Below are 23456 nucleotides of genomic sequence, written 5' to 3'. Positions count from 1 at the left end.
CCCAACTGATATTGGTCTCATTGTAATGACTGGAGTTTTGGTGTACAGTCCTGGTTTGGTATTTTTCAGTGCTCTCATATTTTACTCTTTACCGCAAACTTTTTACTCCTTAAATTGAAAGTGAGGAAATAACTGTCTGCACCATAGTATCCTCGCTGATAGTCATAAAGGTAGAATATTACCACATAAGAGTGGGGACCCTGAACACTTCCTTCATATCTTAAGTCCGTTTGTAGTTCAAGGTAGACACCTCATTGTTAACTAGCCTGGTGACGCTACATCCAACATAAACATGGGGACGCTTTACCAGCATTTTTCTGATGGGGGTGGGGACACATTTAAAAAGGCCTTAAAACCACATTGCAGCACCTTTCCTCTCTTTTATGCAAAGAATGTAAGGAAAAGGGGTTTGGCAGGTCATAAAGAGTCAAAGATGCTCAGTGTGCACTGTACCTGTAACAATCCAGCAGCTTTCCTTTATGCACGGAACTAGCAGTTTGTCCCATGGCCCAAGTTCTTTTGTCCAGTTCGTGCTGACTATCGCAGAACAGTTTTGGGAATAACTGTCCATTTAAAAAAAAGATGTAGTTTAGTATTAAAGTGTTAACTTGTTTTTTAAGCATTTTCAAAATCTATCTATCTTTTCCCTTCAATTTTAGTCATCTTTGAAGGGGATTTACGATAGAAAATGCAGTATCTTTTCATGAAACACCCTTGTGGGTGCCTATGGCCTGCCTTCCACTCACATGTTTAGTGAAAGACTGCTAGAGCTAAATTACTGGTGGTTTGACTGGCAGATTCCAACCCTGGCCGTCGGACTGCCAGCAGACCACTACCACCGCCAGGATCATGGATCCCGGTGGGGTGTCAGTGGTCAGAGTTGTGGTCAGCCACGCCAGCGCTGCCATGCTGATCATGAGTTCTTTCCGCCAGCCTTTTTATTGTGTTGTCCCCGCCATGAAAAGGCTGGCAGAATGCCAGAGATGGGGCCACAGGGTGGCGCCTGCATTGTCCATGGCATGGGCAGTGCAGGTGCCCCCCTGTCAGCACCCTCGAAATGAGCACTGTGTGCTTTGCAGACAGTGCGCATTCCAAGGGTGCTGTTGTGCTGTGGCATTGGTCCCAGCTCCCTTAAGGGAGCCACAACTAATGCTGTGGCACTGTTTCGTTTTAATACGATGTTTTATGTCAGTCAGCCCGGTGGAAACATCTTCATACGACAGGGAGGGGAGACTGCTGGTATGACAGCAGCCTCCTCCTCGCGGCTTTGGCAGTTTGATCATTCCAACTACCAAAGTTGTAATGAGGCCCTGCTAGTTTTGTCAAATAAATGACAAAAAGAGCCCTCAAGGATAGAGAGAGAGGATCTGTTTTGGAGGGAAATTAGACGACCTCAGAGTGAGGAAAAGAGAAGGAAGAAGTGAAGATAGAACAGAGAGGTGGGTTTTCTCTTCTGAAAAGTTTCCCACTCACAAGAAAGACTCCCACAGAGAAAACCTTGTTGCTAAAACACTCTTGGGAACACCGGTCAATGTCAAGACCATTGGCGCCAACATGCTTACCTTTGAAGAGTTCAACAGTGCCATCAATGTTGATGCCCAATGTACAGACTGCTGTAGTTCCACCATCAGCACTGATGGCCTGCTCCTTCCTGCACCAAAGTCTTGATCTTCAACATGGATTCACTCAGTGTCCCAGGCTTTTGAATTCCAGACATCACTGCCTGCTGGCTAGGTAATTAATGTCTGTGATACCAACATTGAGAAATTCTTTCCTGTCCGTTTTCTCTATTTTCATCACACAATGTTCTTCGTTCGAAACTTCCTGACCCTTAAAAAGTTCCAAGAATGATCATTCTGGCTGAAAACTAGATTCAAGAGTAACTTTAACCTCTGCAACTTCCTCCAAGGCCTCCCATGTTCCAGGTTCTAAATACCCCTCTGCCCTTCCATAAGGCCCTATGATTGTCATTAGAAGCACACCTATTTTTCGTGGACTGTTTAGACCACAAACAATATCACCCATTCCCCATAAGTTGCATGGGGTTATCCTGAGAGGTGAAAAAGACCACCATCTTTTTCTCCTGAAGCATTGAGGGAGTCATTTTTCGGACTACTTTACTACTTACCCACCAATATCTCCTACTACATCAACTTAAGAAATGCCCCCTGTTGAAGTCATTCAAACATTTAAAGAAGTACTGATAAGAGGAGCAAAAAATCCTTAAGATACAGATTAATGCTCTCCGCAAACAGCAGTCTCCATTGTCATGGATTCGTTGTAACCCAGGGCCTCTCCCACACATTCTCCTGTAGAATCCATAGTTTTGCACAGCTAGGAGAATGAGCTTTAAAGACACCTAGACTTTTGAAGAAATACTAACCTTCGTAACAAGATCGAGTCTACCTTGCACAAAAGCCCAAGCTTTACTCAGTCAAATTGTCTGCAATGAGGTAAAGACCTGCTTTAGCACCTGAGACATCAGTTTCACCAGAAAGGGAGAGTAATAGGTTAGAAGTTGAAGGCCGGACCATATTTGGATCTTCAACTGCAATCTTCGAAGCAGCTAGCGCCTCAGCTATGCTAGATAGATATGACAAAGCATTATGACAGCCTCTTGGCACTTTTTCAAGTGATCTTTCTAAGGAAAGGAAACAAGACATTTACTGTCCAAGAGGGGCAGACGGTCTCTATCCAGTCAATCAGTGTTCCCTCTTTTCTCAGACTAGGGGCCCGATTCCAAACATGGCGGGCACACAGCCAGCCCGTGGTGGTCAAGAACAGGCCACTATACTAAAGACCTTCGACTGCTGAATTCAGAGATGCCCGCAGGCCTGGCAGTGTGCTGGTGCTGCAGTCATGGAGGTGGCAAGCCTGAAGCCAATGCTGGCTATGCTCTAGGACCACCAGTCATATGGGCACACTGCCCTTGCAGTATCTCTGGCGACCAGCCAGCATTGGGTTGCTGAGGTGAGTGATAGCCCACAATACAGAGGGGCATAATTGGCCCAATGACCATTATTGTGGCCCTTTCCCTGCCTTTCTGTCGACCTCCGCCCGGCGGTGACCCCGCCAGGTGAAGGTCAGCAGAAAGGCAGGTTATGATCAGCCCGGCGGCTGATGTTGCAGGCCCACCTCCATTGGCTGCCTCTTCTGCCACTGCAGCGGTAGCAATGATTTGGGTTGTGCCGGCAGTCCTGAGTATATCTCCACTTGGCGATCTGTACACACAAAAAATACAATTAGTAACAAGCAGGAAAAGCATAGAAATACATGGGATCCTATTTGGGGGAGGGGGGCAAACCATTTATTAAGAAAGTGTTATAAAAGTGGGGGTGCCCAAAATCAAGATAAGTGTGTTAGAATCCCAGGGGCTGGAGGAGTAGGAAACTACCAGAGATAAGTATTAGAAATCCCACAGGCACCGGGTGCAAAGTGGTTATTGAGCCGGGTGTCCCATAGGCTAACACAGGACTGTCGTGGTTGGACTTTTATGGATTCAGGACCCTTCCCTGTGGACCCGAGGCAACCAGTTGGCACAACGAAGGTTGGAGGGTTCCCTCACCTGTGGATACCCTGAAGACCAGAGTACCTACAGCAGAGAGCCAAGGTGCATAGAGGTGAAGTGGCGTAGGAAACCCTTGTTAAAATCAGTGGAAGCCTTTATTTTCCAGCTGCCGTTGCGACCCATGGACCAGGTCACTCGAACCCAAAGGTGGTTTCCAGACCACTTGATGTTCAGGTAGGCAGTGCCCACCCTCTTGGAGGTGAAGTTCCTGCAGGACGGTGAAGGATGACTTACCACGTCGGCTGTTGGATTGCAGGAAGGTCAGTGGCCAGCATGGCCACCAACAACCCTTGTCAAATGCAAATAACTGGTGCCGAGAAAATTGTAGGTTTTTGGGGACCAGCAAGATCCTAGAGACTGGACCCTTGGAAGAGAGCCAGGACAGGCCTTCAGCAGTGAAGAAAGCCAGTGCACAGGGAGACACAGAGATGCCTCAGCAGCACAACACAACTGGAGTCCCGCATCGCAGGAGCTGCAGAGTTGATACTGATCTTAGAGTTTGAGTGCCGGAGGCTGGGGCTTCTTGGAGCTTGAAGATCTCTCAGAGGAAGAGCCAACAAGGCTTGGCAAGAGCAACAATCGCAATGCACAAGGGTTTTATTCTAGTGGCTGCAGCAAGGGTCCATCGTCTCCCAAGTTGGTCAGCAGACAATTTGGACCCCAAGAGGACCACACAATCGCCACCTGTGAGCAGAGCCTGTTTGTTGTCCATGGGACAGCCGGTCGTCATTTTGAGGTTCCTGTAGATGCAGGGGAGGAACTCCTTCACTCCAAGGGAGATTTCTTCTTGTATGCAGAGTCCTTGTGACCCTTGAGGATGGACGGCACTGATGTTGCAGAAATCTTGCAGGAGCTGGAGAAACAATGTTGCAGGAAGCCCTCCCAACTTGATACAGCACTGTTTCATTTCCAAAAGCAGACCAGCAGTGGTTCCGGAGGCAGAAGATGTCTTGCAGAGAGGTCATTGAAGAGTCTTGTGTGACAAATCTGATGACCCACCCGGGGGGGTCCTTCCATAACCCTAAAAGAGTTGGTCACTCTCGGAAGTGACCCACCTATCAGAGGGGGTCATCTAGGTGGCCTAACTAGTCAGGTGCTCCCAGGGGCCACTGCACATCTTATTTTTAAGATGGCTGAATCAAGGGGCCACCTGACAGAGCTTTGTGCACCTCCCTAGGGGAGGAGCTGAACAGGGGGATGGTAACTCCCTTGTCCTTTGTGTGGTTTCACACCAGAGCTGGAACCAGGGGTCCTTATGGAAGGAGGGCACCTTTAAAGCAGTCAGGTGGCGCCCAGAGGCCTCCCCAGCCCAGACACACCCATTTCAAAGGAAGAGGTGGTCACACCTCTCCCTTGCAGGAAATCCTTGGTTCTGCTTTCCCCTACTTGAGATAGGCTTATCAGCAGGAGCGTAGAACAGTCTGGGGTCGGCAGCAGCGTGGGCTGGTAGCCAGACTCCTTAAAGCTGCACAGGAAGAACTGTGAGATCCTCTAAGGAACCCCCAGAGTACATGGGATCATGCAACTAGCACTGGAAGTGGTGTAGTTGCATGATTCCAATATGTTTGATACCAAACATGCCTAGGTTTGGAGAAGCCATTATGTAGTTGGACCACCCATGGTGATCAGTGTCCACTACATACCTTAAGATGACTTCACCACACTTATAAAGCCCAGGGAATGGTGTCTGGGGTTTGTAGGAGTACCCTGCTAATGGAGGAGTACCCTCACACTTGGGAGCATGCACTCTGCCCTTGGGAGGAAGGGCCTACCAGAGGAGTGACTTAGGTGGCCATTCCGAGTTTGGCGCTAACTGAACAACCACGCCGTCGACATTCTTTTGACCGCCTCCAGGGTGGTGGTGCAGACCGCCATAGAACGAGTAAGGCCGTGAACCCAGTCCAACACAGACACCTCACCGCCAGAACCGCCACCGCCGACAATCAGTACCTGGCAGCGGAAGTCAGCTTCAGGCTGCCGGAAGCCAATGTCACGCCTGCCATATTCAGAGTCACGACACCGCCAGGATATCCAGTGCGGGCTGGCCGCCACGAAAAACCTGGCGGAAACAGTACAAAAGGAGACACCCACCTCCAGGCTACGAGACGCCTCTGCAGCAGCCATGGCAAACGAACTGCTAGTCTTCCCAGGGTTGGATCTCACCATACACCTTCAGGGCCACCGACAACGACGAAGATGACAACCAGAAGTACGCCTAGCGCAGAGGGGAGGAAAGGGAAGTGATACAACCCCACACAACACATTCCTCGCACAGACAGCTAAGGCTACACACTGGCACACAATATAAGTCAGTGCCAAGTATCCAGTACACACACAAAGCCAAGCTGATATGTGCCAAACATACAGCACAACGCACACCAACACACCTCATAACCACTCAACGACAACTAGACGACAAACACCGCAGTGTAGGCATAGACAGGCACGTTGTGCGACACCACACATACATACATACACACACCATGAACTCTATGTAGCAATGACACACAATTAATAGCTGTGAACACACATCCAAACATTGATACAGGTGACACAACACATACAATCAAGGAAATCCACACATGCAGCACCATACACACGGATGCGCACAACACCCCATGCAATCACACAAGCAAACAGTCGCACACATCACAACATCCCCATGGCCCAAGCCATCTACCTAGCACATGCAACACCACAGACACCATCCATACTCAGACCTCACACACCTTTGCACACAGAGGTCACACCACCATGTAGAAGGAAACCTGGACAAGCATCTCAACTTGACCACCTCAGCAATGTGGGCAGTTGTATTCAACAACAAATTCTTAAATAAACTATGTACAAAATGTGCCAATGGCAAGTCTAGTGTCCAGATATGCAGGACACACTGTCCATGAATCATGGACCCAACTTGACTCCTGACAGCAAATAGGCCTCCACGTCATAGGGGCATCAGTGGGACAGGTAGGCACCTCAGGGGTGTGAGGGAGGCTTGGATGGAAGGGGCATGTTTCGGTTTGGGCTTAGGAGGGGTGACTTGGGCACTTTTTTGCTGGGTGGGGGAGCAGGGGATACTCCAGAGGGGGCACCTGAGGAATGGGAGGTAGAGGGGCCTAAGAGCGGCAGTGGGACGCAGCGTTTCCAGGGGAAAAGGGGTGATAGAGGAGTAGGGAAGAGGTCAAGGGTGTCAAGGAAAACTTTCTTAGGTACACGGGGCAGTCACATGATTGAGGGTTGGGAGTGGATGTAGAGGGAGTGCTTGTCTGACGTGTTGGTATGCTGTAGAATGGATGCTGGTGTGTGCAGTGTCTGTGTTTGTGGTGGCTGAATGTAGAGTGGGTGCGTGTGCTTTCATAGTGAGAAGGGGGGCCAGAGATGCAGGGAGAGGGAATGGGAGATGTGTGAGTGAATGTAGCGGTGGTGTGAGCAAGTGAGATGGATGTGCTGCAGGTGGCAGAGACGGTAGTTGTGGTGAGTACGGATATGGTGTGTGTGGGGTGTGTCTGTGAGTCTGCTGTTGTAATTGAGGGTATGACAGGAATTGTAGCAGGACCAGTGTGTGATGATGCAGTACTGGCAGGTGTGAGTGGAGGTGTAACTGCAAGGGAGGATGTGGTGGGGGAGTGTCTGTTGTTATGTCTGCAAGATGTGTGTGTGCATGCCTGTGTGAATGTTTGTGATGCCTATGACTGTCTTTGCGCACCTTGTCTGCTGTAGTGGGTGTATGCTGGTATGTAGGTATTCTTTGGACGGGTGCAGGGAGAGGGGTTGTGGATTGGGAACAGGTAGCTGGAGGGGGGACGAAGATGAAGGGACTCTGGCTGCTGTCAACGAGGAGGCCAGAGCCTGAAAAGATCTTCAGACAAGGCACCGTGAATGCCTTCCAAGAACGCATTGGTCTGCTGCATCTGGGATGCCAGTCCCTGGATGGCATTCACAATCGTCTGCCCCACAGAAATGGACCTCAGGATGACAATAGCCTCCTCATTGAGGGCAGCAGGGATTACTGGAGCAGAGGTGCCTGCAGCGTAGGAGACGCCGGCATGGGCAACTGGGTGGGGTGCTACAGGGAGGGCGTTGCTGGTAAGGGGGGTGGCAGAAAAGGATGGTGCTGAGGGGGTCCCAGATGGCTTCGCCACCACAAGGGAGTCGCCATTGGTAGAGGAATCTGAATCAGATGTGTTGGTAGCTCCAGTCTCCCCGTGGTGCTCACCTCACCCTCTGTCGCACTGGTCCCCTCGGCTTCACTGATGTCCGCCTCCTGGGAACTGTGGGCTGCTGCATCCCCACTGCCCTTCCTCCTGATAATGTTAATGCACACAAAGACAGAGGTGGAGAGAGAGGGAAGGAGGGTGGGAGGAACAGAAAGGGAAAAATTATGTTAACCAACACATCCACTTCACATACAAACAATACAGATTACAGCCCCTGCCGGGGAAACATGACCATTTAGCAATCATATACTTTTGGGTCATGCAAGCGATACCCAAACTCATCTTATCCCTGCAGCCTAAACACCTGAATGAAGACAACTACATGGCTGTCAACTGCATAAATGACTTATCCAATAAACCAACTAAGGACCATACCCATCCACATGTCATCCATTACAGGATGATACAAATCTGAGCATAGAGGGACTGGAAACGCTAGCTGACAAGAATGTGTGGGGTACATTTGCTAGAGAGGTCAATTGATGTGGCAAGTTAAACAATTGCAATGTTCCTGTAACATGCCTGTCATTACACACATACAGTGCTCAAATGACCACTTTGTACTAGAACAGAACACGCAGAGTTGGAGGATGCAGCCAGGGACATCATTCCATACATGAGCATCCCATACCTACAGGTGAATGTGTCACAGTACCACCACTTTTTCTCCTGCTCAATATAGCTAATGTCACACACTCCTGCATGATGGGGGTAACAGGGCTGTACATTCTCTAAATCACATCTAACTACGTCAATTCCTAATCCAGTGAGGGTCACAGTACACAACCATGCAGCAGTCAGCTGACAGTCAACACCCAACCCCTTGTGGCTGCTGCGCCGACTTCAAGCGCCCATCCGTCCTCTCACAGCTCCCTGCAGTGGGTGCTCCGCCGGCTATGGACCCCCAGGGTCCGCACTTCCTTGGCAATGGCTCTCTATAACCCTTTTTTTCTGGTGGGCGCTGACCTGCTTGGGAAACATTCAGAAAAGGGGGGGATGATGTTAATTACAACAATACAGCAGTAACCTTTGGTGACACACAAACAGGGACCATGCACACTGCCAATTTTACACACATATCCTGTGCTAAACACCTGATCAGTCATGACATGTCAATGTGCACATAAATGCACCGTCAAACACCATCTGGATGTGTGGCAAAGGACGTTGTACTGACCTGTTGCCCTGGAGCACCGTACAACCACCCTTCTGCCAGTTTCTCTAGTTCCTCCTTAGTGAAGGCTGGGGCCCTATCCCCTGCAGTTCGTGCCATCGTTGCTCCAAGTGACAGGACACAGCAGCACACAAAGTGGAGGTCTGTCTTGCCCGAAAGCCAGGAGTGAAGTAAGCTGGCCCATACAAAATGGCAGTTATGACCGCAGTGGTCATGACTGTCACCGCCGTCAGTGATCGTCATTGGTCCCAGTTTCCCATAGACGTCAAAGTAAACCAATGGGAAGTTGCACAGTGGTTCAGACCACCTTCCGCTGGTGGAACGAGGTCACTTCCAGCTGTCCATTGCATGCTGGACAGGCGGATGCCATATTAGTCTGTGACATTACTGTACTGGGTGCACACTGCGTAATTATCTGCGTGTCGTCATAAATAGATACATTTAGGTCACGCATTGTGGATAATGATATGTAGTGAGTGTCTGGTGACATCCCAATTGTCACTACAGTTGTCAGCATATATGATCAGTGTTGTGGAACACATCAAAGGTGTACCTGCTGTACATGTCCTGTATACGTCCATTGCCACAGGGATCGTGTGCCATCGTCTGGTTAGGAATGGTGTGTGGAGTTGTCTTCCCATAACATGACAGTCAGCTGGCATCGAATACACTTTGTGACTGTCGTATGTTATACTTGGAGCGCTACATTGTGAGTGGTTCCCAGATTGTTGTTTGTGTCCCCGCACAGATATTGCCACTATGGAGTGATGAGGAATGCACTAGTTTACCGGCCACTCATAGATCTTGATACCATGGAAGAGCACCACACAATCATGACCTATCAACTGAACCATTTGTGCATCAGGGAATTGGTCGCCCAGTTGAAGTTAGACCTCCTTCTGAGTTTGAGAAATCCCCATGCAGTTCCTCCAACAGTCCAGGTGTTGTCAGTCCTGCATTCTCTGGCGAGTGGCTCTTTTCAGGTTACAGTGGGACTGGCTGCAGGGTTTTCACAGCCCCTGTTCAGCAAGGTGTTGCAGTATGTGCTGGATGCCCTACTCAAGCATGTGCACAGGTACATTAGGTTCCCACAACGCCCTCAATTGCCCACTGTAAAAGCAGCCTTCTACAACATATCAAATGTCCAACATGTAATTCGGGCCATTGATGGGTCTTGCGTTGCCTTGGTACCCCCGAGGACCAATGAACAGGTCTGCAGAAACAGGAAGAGTACATATTCGTCAATATACAAGTGGTATGTCCTGCAGACAAGTACATAACACAGGTGAACACACAATTCCCAGGATCAGTACAGGATTCCAGCAACACAAGGATGATGGACGGAGTGCTGAACAATGCAAACACTCACCCCCAGTCACAGATCTGGGTTTAATCCATCGTTCTTTTGCTCACCATGCCACCCCAGTTTGGACCCAGCCAAATGCAAATCAGTCTTGACCCTGTTCCTCATGGGAACAGTCCAGCCCGAACTGCCAAGCCAGGTCCTCCCTGGACCGGAAACAAGCATCCTGGGTGGTGGTGCCTTTTTTCCACATGGTGGTTCTGACCGCCAATGGATTGCCGCCATGTTGTGTCCACGGTGCTGATTTGTGAATTGTTATTTGGTGGGCAGGATGTTCTCGGCGTGGCGGTGCTAGTGTTGCAGCCACTTGCTACACGCCGTCATTTCGGCAGACAGTGTTGTATCTTGGGTGTATTTTGGGCGGTATTGTGTGGGTGACTCATAATATGGCGGCCGCTTGCACGGCGGTCTTCTGTGATGACTGCCAAACTCGGAATAACCACCTTAGTGTCTAAGTGCAGTGAGCACGATCCGAGGCAAGTCTTATATTGATATGAAATGTAATTTTAATTGTATTTCAGTTGCATCATTATGAATAATAAGTTATATTTTAGTAGTGTATCTTTGACTTTGTAGATGTTTAGGATCGGAAGTTAATTGAATTTTAAATAAACATTAATGCTAATTAGTTTTCAGTTCTTAATTATCTAATTGACAACGATGTAAATAGTTTAATAGTGCTTTATTCAAGTTACATTTTAATTGTGGGTTGCTGGGTTCCTAATGATAGAGAGTGGGAAGTTAAATAAAATTAAATGTAGGTTAATATTAAATATTTTTGGTGATTAAATATGATTCGATTATTTAGATTACCTAATTTAATATTTTATGTGTAATTGAACTGTTTGAGTTTAATATGTATTTTAGTGTTCATGTTTATTACATATTTTTATTGCTGTTATTTTTTGTAGGGAAGTAGGTTGGGAAGATTACAAATATATAATATTTTAGATTGATATCTACATGTAATTTGTCGGGAGTTATGTATGATTGGTTAACATTTTTTTTAAATATGTAATTTGTTTAATGTTTGCAAATTTTGTCCATGGAATTATATTTTTGCTTTCTAAATGTGATTTGTTTTATGTATTAATTGAAATTTAGTAAGTAATGAGTGCATAATTTTGTTTGGTAGTTAGGGAACTTAATATTATGTGTAATTTTTTTTTTTCCTTTTTTTTTTTGTATTTTATTTTTGTTACAAAATATATTCTGTATATTGTAATTATTTTGTTTTTATACATTTTTAGTAAATTAATAAGACTTGTATTCATATATGTAATCCTTTTGAAGTCAACTACTTTCTCTATTGTTGCTTAGACTAGAGTGGTAATAGTAAATCTAAGGTCTCCGAAGCCCAGCACTTTCCCTACTTTTTCTTGGACTGCAATGTGATTAGTAAATGTAACCCCCCTCTGAAGACCAACAATTTCCCTATTGTTGCTTACCCCGGAATGCGAACAGGGTATCTGATATTTCCAGAGTCTAACACTTTTCTGACTACTGGTGCAATAGGATTTATATTGTTATTTGTTTATATTTATTATTTATTTTTTAATATGTATATTGTTTTTAGTGAATGTGTTTTTTGGAGATTTAGTATTTTCCTATTTTAGATATCAGTGAAATTATTTTTTTTTGTTATTCAATTGTTTGTGTATTTTATATACATATATAATCATGCATACTAATGTATAGGCTTTTTAAAGTGCTACGTTTAAAATATTGAGAATTTATATAATGTAAAATAAATGTTTTTATTATGTACTAAACAGAATAAAAGTGGAATTTATTTACCTTACATTATATTAATTTGACCTTTTAACATTTACTACTTTAAAGTGTACAATTAGTAGAAAAACAATATTTTTGCCTACTTTGCCAGATAATGCTGTCAGATAGTTTTTTGCTATTTTTGTAATTTCCAATATAAGTATAGGAACCGGATAATTTGGTAAACTATATTTTTGTCAACCATGTTTTTTTACCACAATATTGTCATTGAATCCATCACAGCATATAGAAATGGATCAACAGAGAGATATTTTTTTTTTTCAGCATACTCGTAATTAAAAGTTTCCTGAATGAGTGAAGAACATTTTTCCTCCAGTCAGACAGCAACCTCCTTTCTGGGAATTGAGTGTGGTGTTGTAAAAATGATTGGCTCTGCTGTTTCAGCCCATCCATAAGGAATCTTTATAGCAAGTTTCATGGAGGATAGCTTTTAAGTAGTAATCACCTCGGCAAGAATGGCCAGTGAAAGCAAAGCTCTTTCAGCTTTTGATCCATGCACAGTGGTTAACAGCAATAGAATAGAATTTCCCTCTTCTTGGGTTCAGATTTTCATATAAATCAGACTATCTTGTTGCCAGTATTTTACAGCATTACGACTTCTCCAGCGGAAAGATCTGTCTATTCTTTGCATGTTATAAAGGCCCTTAAGTTTTATCTAGAGAAAACAAATGATATATGCAAAACAAACCAGTTAATGATGATCCTTTCAGGGATGGTATGGCTTCTTCCAAACAATTCATAGCTAGATAGATAGTTTCTTGCATCTCTTACTGAACAATTAGCTAGTAAACCCAGGGAAACCCAGGTTTCGTTCTACATGAAGAAGATCTGCATCTGCTGCTTGGTTACAAGGTGTACCTCTGACAGAAATAATTAAAGTAGCTAACTCGAAATCACTACATGCTTTTCACCAAAAAGTACTGTTTGGTTGAAGTCTCGAGAGCTGACACAGTGGTAGCTCTAGGAGCTGTAAGCTTAGTCTATTTTTTGTTTTCAGAGTTTACCTATGGTCACTACAATCTTTTTTGATTTTGTTCAACATATTGATATTGACAACTGCAGAATTGGGATATGCTTTCTATTCTAGTTTACATTTAACTGCAAGTGAGGATCCTACAATGCTGATGAAAATGTTACTTGTAATTCTAGTTCTACATAATAGGAATCCTCATTGAAGTTATAAACAACCGATCCTCCTCCCTGACTGGATAATAAGAACTCACATCATACTGCTGTCTAAAAGAACTGGTGCAGAGGCAAACTGCCAATACAGTGCATGTAAGGAAGCTTTTGGATTCTTAAAGGAACTGTACACTCTATGGGTCCAATGACTCTAGGGCCTGACAGACACCTTGTCTCTGCATGTTCCCTTAGAAAAAGGCAAGGTAAAAGGTTATTTAGGATACTGTTGGACATAGCTTCAGCTAAGTGTTACAGTTTGGTCTTGAGGCCTTTTTTAAACAGAGCTTTTTCCTATTAGAAAAACTACTGGAAAAACTGTACTGTCTTTGTATTGGAGGAGGTGCCACCAGACTATTCGATAATGAGGTGTCTACTTCCAATCACATATTGACTCTAAGATATGAAGGAAGTGCTCTGGGCCCCCCCTGCATATGCAGGAATATTCTGCTTTTATGACTTGAGTGAGAACTTCTTTGACAAAGACTAGAATTACAGGTAATGTTTTATTTTAGTATTAACCACATAGCTTTCCATCACACATGGAAATAAAGGTGTTACTCACTGTTGCTTTTGGAATTGGTAACGGTTTTGCGTTTCACCAAGAATTGATCAATCTCATACTATAAATCTAAAACATATTTAAATATTTCAAATAAAAACTTATTTGGTGCTTATTAAGAATATCCTCTACCAATGTCAGTGTTGATGGTGTTGCGTTAATTCTGCTAGGGGCGTGGGCTCAAAAAACCTTTTCGGGTGACCACACTGTTTTAAAATCAAAGGGCCTTAATATGAGGCTGGTGGTTCTAGGACCACTAGCTTCGCGGTGGCAGTCGAACCACCACAATTGTGATGGTCGGGCCGCCACATTACAGTCCTGGTGGGCGGACCCATCAGGAGACTGCTGTTCCTTGCCAGGACCGTTGTTCCCGACGGAGTGATGGCGGTCAGAGTTGTAACCAGCCAGGGCGGCGCCGAACTCCGCGCCTCCTGGCTGATTGCAACCACACTTTCCGCCAGCTTTTTAATGGCAGGGATCCTGCCATGAAAAGGCTGGCAGAAAGCCAGTGCCGGGGGCCCCAGGAGAGCCCTGCTCTGCCCATGCCGAAGTCATTATAAGGCCCTTAGTATGAGCGTTTAACAGAACAAACCTAAGTACATAAAATGAACTACCCTTTCCTCAAAAGTGTATCCTTCACGCTGTCTTTACCAAGTAATACCACACAAGTTAAAAGCTGCACTTCCAGGTAGCTGAAAGCGAATTCTTACAGATAGTATTTATTATTATCCTTGACCTGGCAGTAGTGGATTGGCTAGTTTAAAAAAATGTATGCGTGCCAATATAAATTTGTTTGTTTGTTTTCCTTTCAGACACACTTGCCATTTTTTTACAAACTGTCTTGGAAGTCTACCATCGATTTCATCAGCTTTAATAACACAAAGGTGAAGGGCAATCACCTTTGCCTTTCTAGAGAGACTGTGAAAAGTAAATGTGCAGCTAGAATACATTTTCTAAACCTCTTGTTCTGAAAACTGAGATAGGATCTGTCTAAACAGTTATCTGGACTGTTTTGAAGCAAAAAATAAATCAATGAGGCAATCGGTGGTTAATAATATAATTTTAAGTTTATGCCTTGGTTTATTTTCCATATTCTCCTTAAATTGGTGCCTGCTAAGTCCTTCTAAACTTGTTGTACGGTGATGTATACTAAAAATACATTGACTAATCAATGCACTTAGTAACAAATGTATTTTTCTACAGAAAGCATTTGTTTTACATTTTCAAACTGTGTTTAACTCTAGGGTGATTGTCGGTCATACAGCTATGTGTGTGGAATTTCGAGTAAAAATGGCCCACACTGGGAGTCTTTGATGTTCTTAGCCAGGCTTATACCCCGCATGTGCCACAATATAAACAGGTTGGTAGTCTCACATCTTCAAACAAATGTTGGAATGTACCTGTTTCTCAATCATTACTTTTCCTATACACCTTATTTATAATGTCTGTGCAGGTAACAAACTTCAAAACAGTGCCTGGCCATTTGGGAACCTCAGTATCAGAAATTCTAAATAGTAATAGAACGTCCATATGTCTCAAGCCTCATGCTCTTGCCAGTGAAACATCACTGTTGTCAGTGGGCTTCTGCCATTAGGGTATGGATCTCAGTCATGTTGTAGCTTTTTGTTCCTTCAAGTTTATTTATAAGTTTAACACCAAATGTTCTGTTTCTCGCGTCCCACCACACTTTAAGAAATGCCACTGTGAAGGGAACTGTGTCTTCATATTTTTTTGTTGTGTGGGTTGAAATTATATTCATTCTCGTGTTTCTAAACAAATCTGAATAGTGTTTGATCACCTCTAGTTCTATTTGTGTCAGTATTTTAGCGTGATTGACAATTGTTTTCAAAACTGTGAAATTTTCAAAAAATGTGACAATTACCTCTAAAGCTGTTATAATAAAGTAAGCTTTGCCCACCAGTATTGTGCATGTGTGTAAGCAGTATTGTGCATGTGTGTGCATCGTATGGTGCACTCTGTCTAATGAGTTCATTTTTCTGGTCCCTTTTTTCTGTTGAATAGAATGGATCAGACCTTGTTTCTCTCATGCTCAGATTTTCCTTTTGTGTGGCTTATCTCCTATAATTTTTTTGGGTCTTTTTTGTTTTATTCATTTCCATCCACCCATCCCTTTATTTAATCAATTTGGATAGCTTGTGTCACAGTGCTCTAGCTTCAAGCCATGTATCACGTGCTTTCAGCAGCTGACATGAATAGCCTAAATATCTTGTTCTAAGGAGACAGAGATCTACTGTGCTTTGTGTAGCGTGATATTGCTGCAAGGCCCATGTTGAACCACTTTCTTGCATTATAGATAAGTGTGCACTGATAACTAAAGAGATGTATTTTTGCCACCTGGAGTGGGTCTGTGCTGTCTTCCTTCCGTAATACTCCACCACCCTTCTGGAGGGGCCATTACAGACCTTACTGAAGGTATGTGAATAACTGCAGTGAGGGTGAACATACCTGGTTGCAAGACTGGTCTCCTTCTATTGCCACCTGGTACCACATTACCATAGTCAAATTGGACCCCGCCTGGCTTCTGGGGATTGAGACTATTGTACTGTTATTCAGCTGTTTTCCTTCCCTTCCTCGTCTCTGGTGCCTTCACAGACTTGCTGTTGGGTGTAGAGCTTAGGTCTTCCTGTGGGCCATCTCTGTTGCAGTGCCAGAAAGCCTGTGTCCTGATGTTTGCTCCCACTTCTCCTGAGATGTGCAAGTTAATGTTGAGAAGAAAGGTGTGCCACGTAGTTTGAGTAGAAGAACAAGCAAAGGAGGCAAGCTTTCCTCAGTGTTCAGATGTACCTTCAAGCCTCTTTGAAACACTTGAAGCATATGTTAAAGCAGAGGTACAGGAGTTGCACTGGACCCTATCAAGCTAGCTTTAGATGGCACTACTGCATCCTTCCTCCTGTGAGGTAGCCTCTACTGAGAAGGTACACCATACAAAGAAGTACAGAATATTTCCACCAGTGCTACTTAGGCCATGAGCCAGGACCCCAATTTTAGGCCATTGGTACCACTCGGGATGATGTTTTGCAAGGTATGGGTTCCTAGATTTGGACAATATGTGATAGCAAGTCATCACTCTTTGCCTTTGGCCTGATATTATTGGATTAGCAACCACAGCCAAAAAAAAAAAGTTTTCATATTTTTGATAAATAGCATACCAATCCATCAGAATATATCTCAAAATAAATATAATTCCACCTAATTGGTTAAATTAAGTATAATTTAAAAATAATTGATCAATTGTAATAACTATATAGTCCTTAAAATAATACCAATAAAACTTAATTCTATTCCTCATATATTGATAGAGATTATATGCACTGTTTCACCTATTTCTTGAGCCTTCATTAAGTTTGATACTATGTCTTGAGATGCCATTTTTTGCTGTGGCGAGACTAATAAGATCGTGTGCCCCAACACATGGGTTTACCTAGCTTTGAACCAGACTAACAGCTCTCATAACAGTATCTTCATCTTTTTCAGTTCGTGACTTATGTAGGTCTTTGTGAGTAAGATCTGATCTGTGGTTACAAACCATTTCCCTTATCTGACCCAAAAAGGCACGTCTGTGTTCAACATTCATATAATATCTTTTCACAGCACCTGCCTTGGGGTTAAAGCTGGTCGAACCACCCAGAGTCTGTGTGTCTTTGTTGACTGTTACTACTGTAGCTTGATCAACTGGAATTTGTCCAAACGGATTAACATTTGACAGTTGAACTGAAAAGCGACCATTGTTGAAGTTGTGGTGTATTTCAGAATGTGTCACTGCAGGTAATGTAATTTCGGCATAGTATTCAGGAAGATATCTAGCATAGTTCATCCTGTCATATGAAAAACACCATGGGATCATAGAGTGTATGGCAGTAAGATGTAAATGCCAAATTTCTTCTCAAGCAGCACGCAGCAGAGGCAGCAAGACGTTTTCAACAATAGCCACATACGACATCCAAAATGCAGATATCTCCATTGTCATGACTAAGGTGTTCCAGGAATACACCCCAAAGTTGTTTTACTTTGACAAAGGCAGCAATCTGCAAGAGGTCGTCTAATCTCTGCGGGCATAGTTTTTTTTTTTTCCAAAGTCATTAACATCCTCAGTGAAGGAGTAGTCTACCTGAATGTTATCTTCGTAATTCTTCTTCGCCCAAGGGATACATTCCAACCAAGCCAGTCTCAACATAGCAACAAGGATGGGGGGTAAAGACATTAGGTGGAAGCACGGTTGTTTTGGGGTTTGGGGAGGATCTGTGTTGTCGACACTCCGAGATACCATCATACATACCAGTGGGGGTCTCATTGTCCAAATGGTTGGGGGGAGTAGGGGGAAGGGTAGGAGGGTGGGAAGGGGGGCAGGAGGGAGGCAGAAAAAAAAGGGAGGATTGGAAGTTTGTGGTTACAGGGGAGAAATGGTAGGAGGAGTTGATGAAAGTTAAAGAAGGGAGGAATAAGAGTCAAACAATATGGAAGTATATTTGGCATATAAAGAGGGTAGCCAGAAATGGTGAAATGTGTATAATTATCAACAACTGTAGGTGCCTAAGGATAATAGATGAGAATCGATGGTTAAATGACTGGAATGCAAATTGCATCCATCAATATATGTGGGTTAAATAGCCCCCGGAAAAGGTGAAAAATTGCAGAAGATTTGAAAATGCTACACGCAGACGTATATTGTTTGCAGCAGATGCACGAAGAGTATTGTAATAGATCTTTTCTAGACTCTTTAGGAATGAAGTTAGTAATCTGTACTGAACAGAATGTTGAGGCTAAGGGGGTTGCGATATTGGCTGGCAGCAGTAAGTTTCCGTTTACAAAACGGATTGCAGATAATAATGGAAGATGGGTGGTGGTAGAGTGTCTGTCATCATAGTAAAGGATGTTTTACCTTATGTTCCTTACATGGGGCTGTGGTGGATGATCCCGCAGTGTTAGATTTTATATCAGTGGAATTAGTGGAGTGGCCCCCTCCAAATATACTGTGTGGGGATCTGAATTTTAATGGCTCATAGGATGGTTTAATAGATCTGATGGGTACCGCACGCCAATAGGATTATGGACGCAAACCACGAGTTTACGAAGCTCTTTGTAGCTTGCAAAAAAATTAGGGTTGGTGGATACCTGCTTAAAACTTTGTGAACCAGACCCTGGATATAAGTATTACTCAGCTCCTCATGTGAAACTGGCCTGAATAGACTATTTTCTCATCTCTTCTGAATTTTTGACAGGGATGGAAATATACCCACAGTTTGTGGCAGATCATAATCTGTTAATACTGGAAGTGAATATGGAGGGCTTTAAAGATAACAGGAGAGGTTGGACCTTCGAGAGAGGGCTTATTAACGATCCAGAATATCATCACCATATGAACATTTGGATGAAAGAATTTCTGGAAATTAATAGGGGGACTGCTCCAGTTGAAATTGTATGGGACACCCTAAAGGCAGTGGTACGAGGAGAAACCTTGAGCTTCAACCTTAGAAGGCAGAAGTATACTCAAACCTTGATTAAAAAGGCATATTTAAAGCTCAAAGAGGCAGAAAGTCATTTGATCTTGACTATCGAGGGGGTAGTGATACAAATAGTGCTTTAGAAAAGATTACTATAGCTAAAGCAGCAATTAATAAGATCTCAGCAAGAAAAGTGGCTGAAAAATACCTCTCAAAGCGCTGTGAATGCTATGAATATAGTAAGAAGGCGGGCCGCCTATTGGCGGTGCGGGCATGCCATAAGGCAGCCGCAGGGCTTATCAGAGAAATTAAAGATCAACAGTGGCGGATTATTTCAGACCCTGAAGGTATTAGGGAGGTTTTTCACAGGTCCTACGTTGAACTTAATAAGCTGTTCCTCCCATGGATGAGCAAGCAATGTACTGGTTTTTAAGTACTATAGAGATCGGCAAGCGCACGAAAAAGGAGCAGGAGGTATTGGGGGATAGAATCAGCATGGATGAACTTGAAGAGGCAGTTCAAGGACTTCCCACTGGGAAAGCTGTAGGAACGGACACAATCTCCTTAGAATTGTATAAATATTTTAAGGCTTTAATGCTGCCTGTAATGTTGGAATTGTTTACTCTAGTGCAGAAAAGCTCCCCCCTCTTGCTCCTCTGCTAATATAGCAGTATTTTTGAAAAAGGGGAAAACGCTGCATAATCCAAGTTCATATAGGCCAATCACATTAATAAATAGTGATGTTAAGTTCTATTCTAAAATGTCTGCATCACGGTTGTCTACTGTTATCAAGAAATTAGTTACACCAAACCAACATGGGTTTATTCCCGGGAGGGATACTGCCGATCATATTAGCAGGGTCATTACACTGTTTGATGCAACTGGCGTGGCGGAAGAACCTATGGCAGTGGCATTACTGGATGCGGAGAAGGCCTTTGACAGGGTTAACTGGGATGATTTGTGGCAAATACTGGAGATGTATGGTTTGGGAGAAAAAATTCTGTTGGCAATAAAAGCTATTTACTTGCACCCAAGTGCACGAACACAGCTAATAGGAGGACAAACTGATAGCATACAAATAGGGCGAGGCACCAGACAGGGGTGTCCGTGCTCCCCATTGTTGTTTGCAATATATTGATCCTCTGCTCAGGCAGCTAGAAAATAACTCAGCCATTTTGCCAGTTCATAGGTATGGATGGAATACCAAGATACTGGTATATGTGGACGATATAGCTGTTGTAACAGCTAATCCGGATGAAGCTCTAAGAGAAATTGAGAAGGAGGCGAGTAAGTTTGGGGAGTTTTCCCGATATTTATTAAACAGAGAAAAACTAAGTTGTTGGTTAATAGGTACACAACTACACAAGATTTCTGTAAGGTGAACCATACATATACTTAGGTATAGACATTATCCATGTGGTGGAGGAGATAGTTTGAATCTGAAGCCGAATCTAGGGAAAGCAAAGCAAGATTTCAGCAGATGGAACAACCTCCATATGTCCATAATGAGGCGATGCAATATGATTTAAATGATATTTCTGCCCAACATACTGTATCTTTTTCGGACAATCCCCTTGGTTTTTGAGAAATCATGGTTTATAGTAATAGATCAGTTAGTAACCAGATTCATTTGAGCATATGGTAAGAGCATGACAGCTAGGAAATTAATGTCCTTACCTAGAGAGAATGGAGGATGGTCTGTTCCAAATTTAAAATTGTATTAGCTGGCAGCGACTTTCCAATATATTCTTCAGTTGATAGTAGGCAATCATGGTATGATAGGGGTAGAATATCGACCAAGTATTTATGAGTTATTAATTGGACCGATAGCTAATGGGGGGCTGCTGGTGTTGGTGGAACCTAGCTGTTGCAAGAAAGTGCAGTTCAAGGTTCTAGAAGCTGCTTTTAAATGTTGGAGCCCTTGGCGGGAAAATGCAGGACTTTGTAGATTTAATCACTATACGCCAGTAGACAAAAATCCCGCACTCCCAGAGATTTTCATGGATCGTTGCTTTGCTAAGTGGTTCCTGCAAAGGGTTTGAAGGTTAGGGGAGTTGTATGAGGGTACTAGATTAGTACATTTGAGGATCTCCGAGAAAGGTATGGATTGGAGCAAGGCGAATTTTTTAAATATCTACAAATGAGAGACTTCTTAAGTAAGAAAACCGGTGGGGAACAGGGATTTGCAAAAAAAACCAAGCATTTACAATGCAACAGGTCTCGCATTTGCTCATGTTAGAGCTGATTGCGTTGTAAACTCCTAACCCGACTTTTCACCTATTGGGCAAAAGTGCATTTATGTACATAACCCGAAAAAGTGAAATCAAGTATGTAAAGCGCTCAACTTCTGCCAAGCGAGATTGCGCTCGTAAATTAGATACAAAAAAAGTCCACGAGCCCGATGGAAAACAGCTAGCCTCGCATGTTTTCTGTACTTGGTCGCTGCGCTGGAGAAGGGCTAGCCACCGGAAAAGGCATGACATATGCGTGCCTTCGACTAATGAAAGCAATCAGATTTTATTAGGGAAGCCCACAAACCAATAAAAAACACTGACGTCAAGTTGACAGGGTTCCGAGCCCTTTTCTAAGTACAAAAGAGTCTTGCTGCGATATGCATGCGCGAGCGCATGCAACGCAGGCTCGACCCTAAAAAACACTCTTGGAGAAGGTAATAGTAGGGGCCCGATTGTCAATAAGTTCTCTATATTCAATGTTAATGTCAGAGCAACCCAATGATCTTGAGAGATATAGGAGGAATTGGGGAGGTAGTCTCTATGAGGGAGGTATTACATTTTAAGAATCCCTTGAATTTGGATGTACCATGCTGATTTCTTCAGCATTGCAGGCACAGCATTATCAGACAATATATGACTTATATTATACCCCATTTCAGATAGCAAAATGGGGAAGATTGGAGAGACCAACTGCCGAAGGTGTCGAGTATTTGGGGCCGATACTAGAAACATGTTTGCTACCTGTGTCAAATTGGAGCCACTGAAAGTGGAGATTAAACAGGTGCTAAAGGGGGTGGTAGGATATGATGTGGTGCTTACACCAGATATTATGGTTTTAGGTGCATCAGAGAGAAGGGGAAAGCCACAAAATGCTTTTATTTTTATATCAATGGCTGTGTATAGACTGTGTTGCATCTGTATGGTTAGACAAACATCCTCCCTCATGTCAGCAGTGGCTGGGATGACTTGTATTTACTATAGTACTGGAACTTTCATAGATTCACATGCTTGAATACTTCCCCGTTGTCAAGATGGAAGTCCCCGGTGGAATATAAATACTAGGACGTTGTGTGAGGAGTCTCCTTTGAACTCTGCTCAAGATTTTCTCGGAGAAGATCTGTTACTACAGCTTTTGGACATTTCTTTTCTTTTCTGGTGCTTCAAACTGGCTGCCATGTCAGAGACACCAAGGAAAGGCCTTTTCAGATCCTGTGCCTCATGTTTAAAGAAAAGATTATATGTGTAGGATCCATATAAGGACCGTATTTATTGCCTATACCCCAGCCGCAAGACTAAGGACTGTGAAATCTGCAGAACATTTTCTACCAAGACCCTGAAGGACAGGGAGGTTCGCCTGCTGTTGTGGCTTCAAAGAGGTAAGACTGGACAGTGCCTTTTCTTCTATTTCTGCCCCTAAAATACCTGTGAAGAGAAAACAGGTAAGCTCTCAGATTCAAGAGCCACCTAGAAAAATGGCACAAAAGACAGCGGGGCTTCTGCTTAGGAGTCATGGCTCTCCACAGAAAAAGAAAGCAGGCGCAGAAACCCTCAAAAGAGCTGCAAAAAAGACTGCTTCTGAACCGGCTACTCCACCTCCTAAAGTTCAACACAAATTTAAGAAGCCTAGTTCAGCACCGTCGACGGTACCCTCGTCGACGACTGTTTCATTGGTGACGCCGGTTCTAGTCACTATCTCCACATCGACGGCAGCTGCTGCAGGATCTTCATCAACTACGTTATCCTCATGGACAGAGCACCCCATCTCGTCGACGCTTTCTCGCCGACGACACTCCTGACGACGATTGACCTTACGACACTCCCGCAGACGGCACCCCCGTTGGCGATGCCCTCGTCGACGACACCTCCGTCGATGATGATCCCGATGACGCCTCCATCTACG

General features: G+C 44.1%; 1 protein-coding gene across 2 annotated transcripts in view; it reads left to right on the top strand.

Annotated features, from left to right (window-relative positions):
* GMPS (guanine monophosphate synthase) overlaps positions 1-23456 on the top strand; it is a 529284-nt gene that overhangs the window by 376991 nt on the left and 128837 nt on the right. For both annotated transcript variants that reach the window (XM_069213299.1, XM_069213300.1), the window contains one exon: positions 15105-15220. In XM_069213299.1, coding sequence (XP_069069400.1) covers positions 15105-15220 — 116 coding nt within the window. The remainder of the gene's footprint in view (positions 1-15104; positions 15221-23456) is intronic.

Source organism: Pleurodeles waltl, chromosome 11, assembly GCF_031143425.1.
Source record: "Pleurodeles waltl isolate 20211129_DDA chromosome 11, aPleWal1.hap1.20221129, whole genome shotgun sequence".
In the NCBI taxonomy this organism is placed as follows: domain Eukaryota; kingdom Metazoa; phylum Chordata; class Amphibia; order Caudata; family Salamandridae; genus Pleurodeles; species Pleurodeles waltl.
Note: the sequence above shows the minus strand (reverse complement) of the source record. Positions and strands in the feature narration are given on the sequence as shown.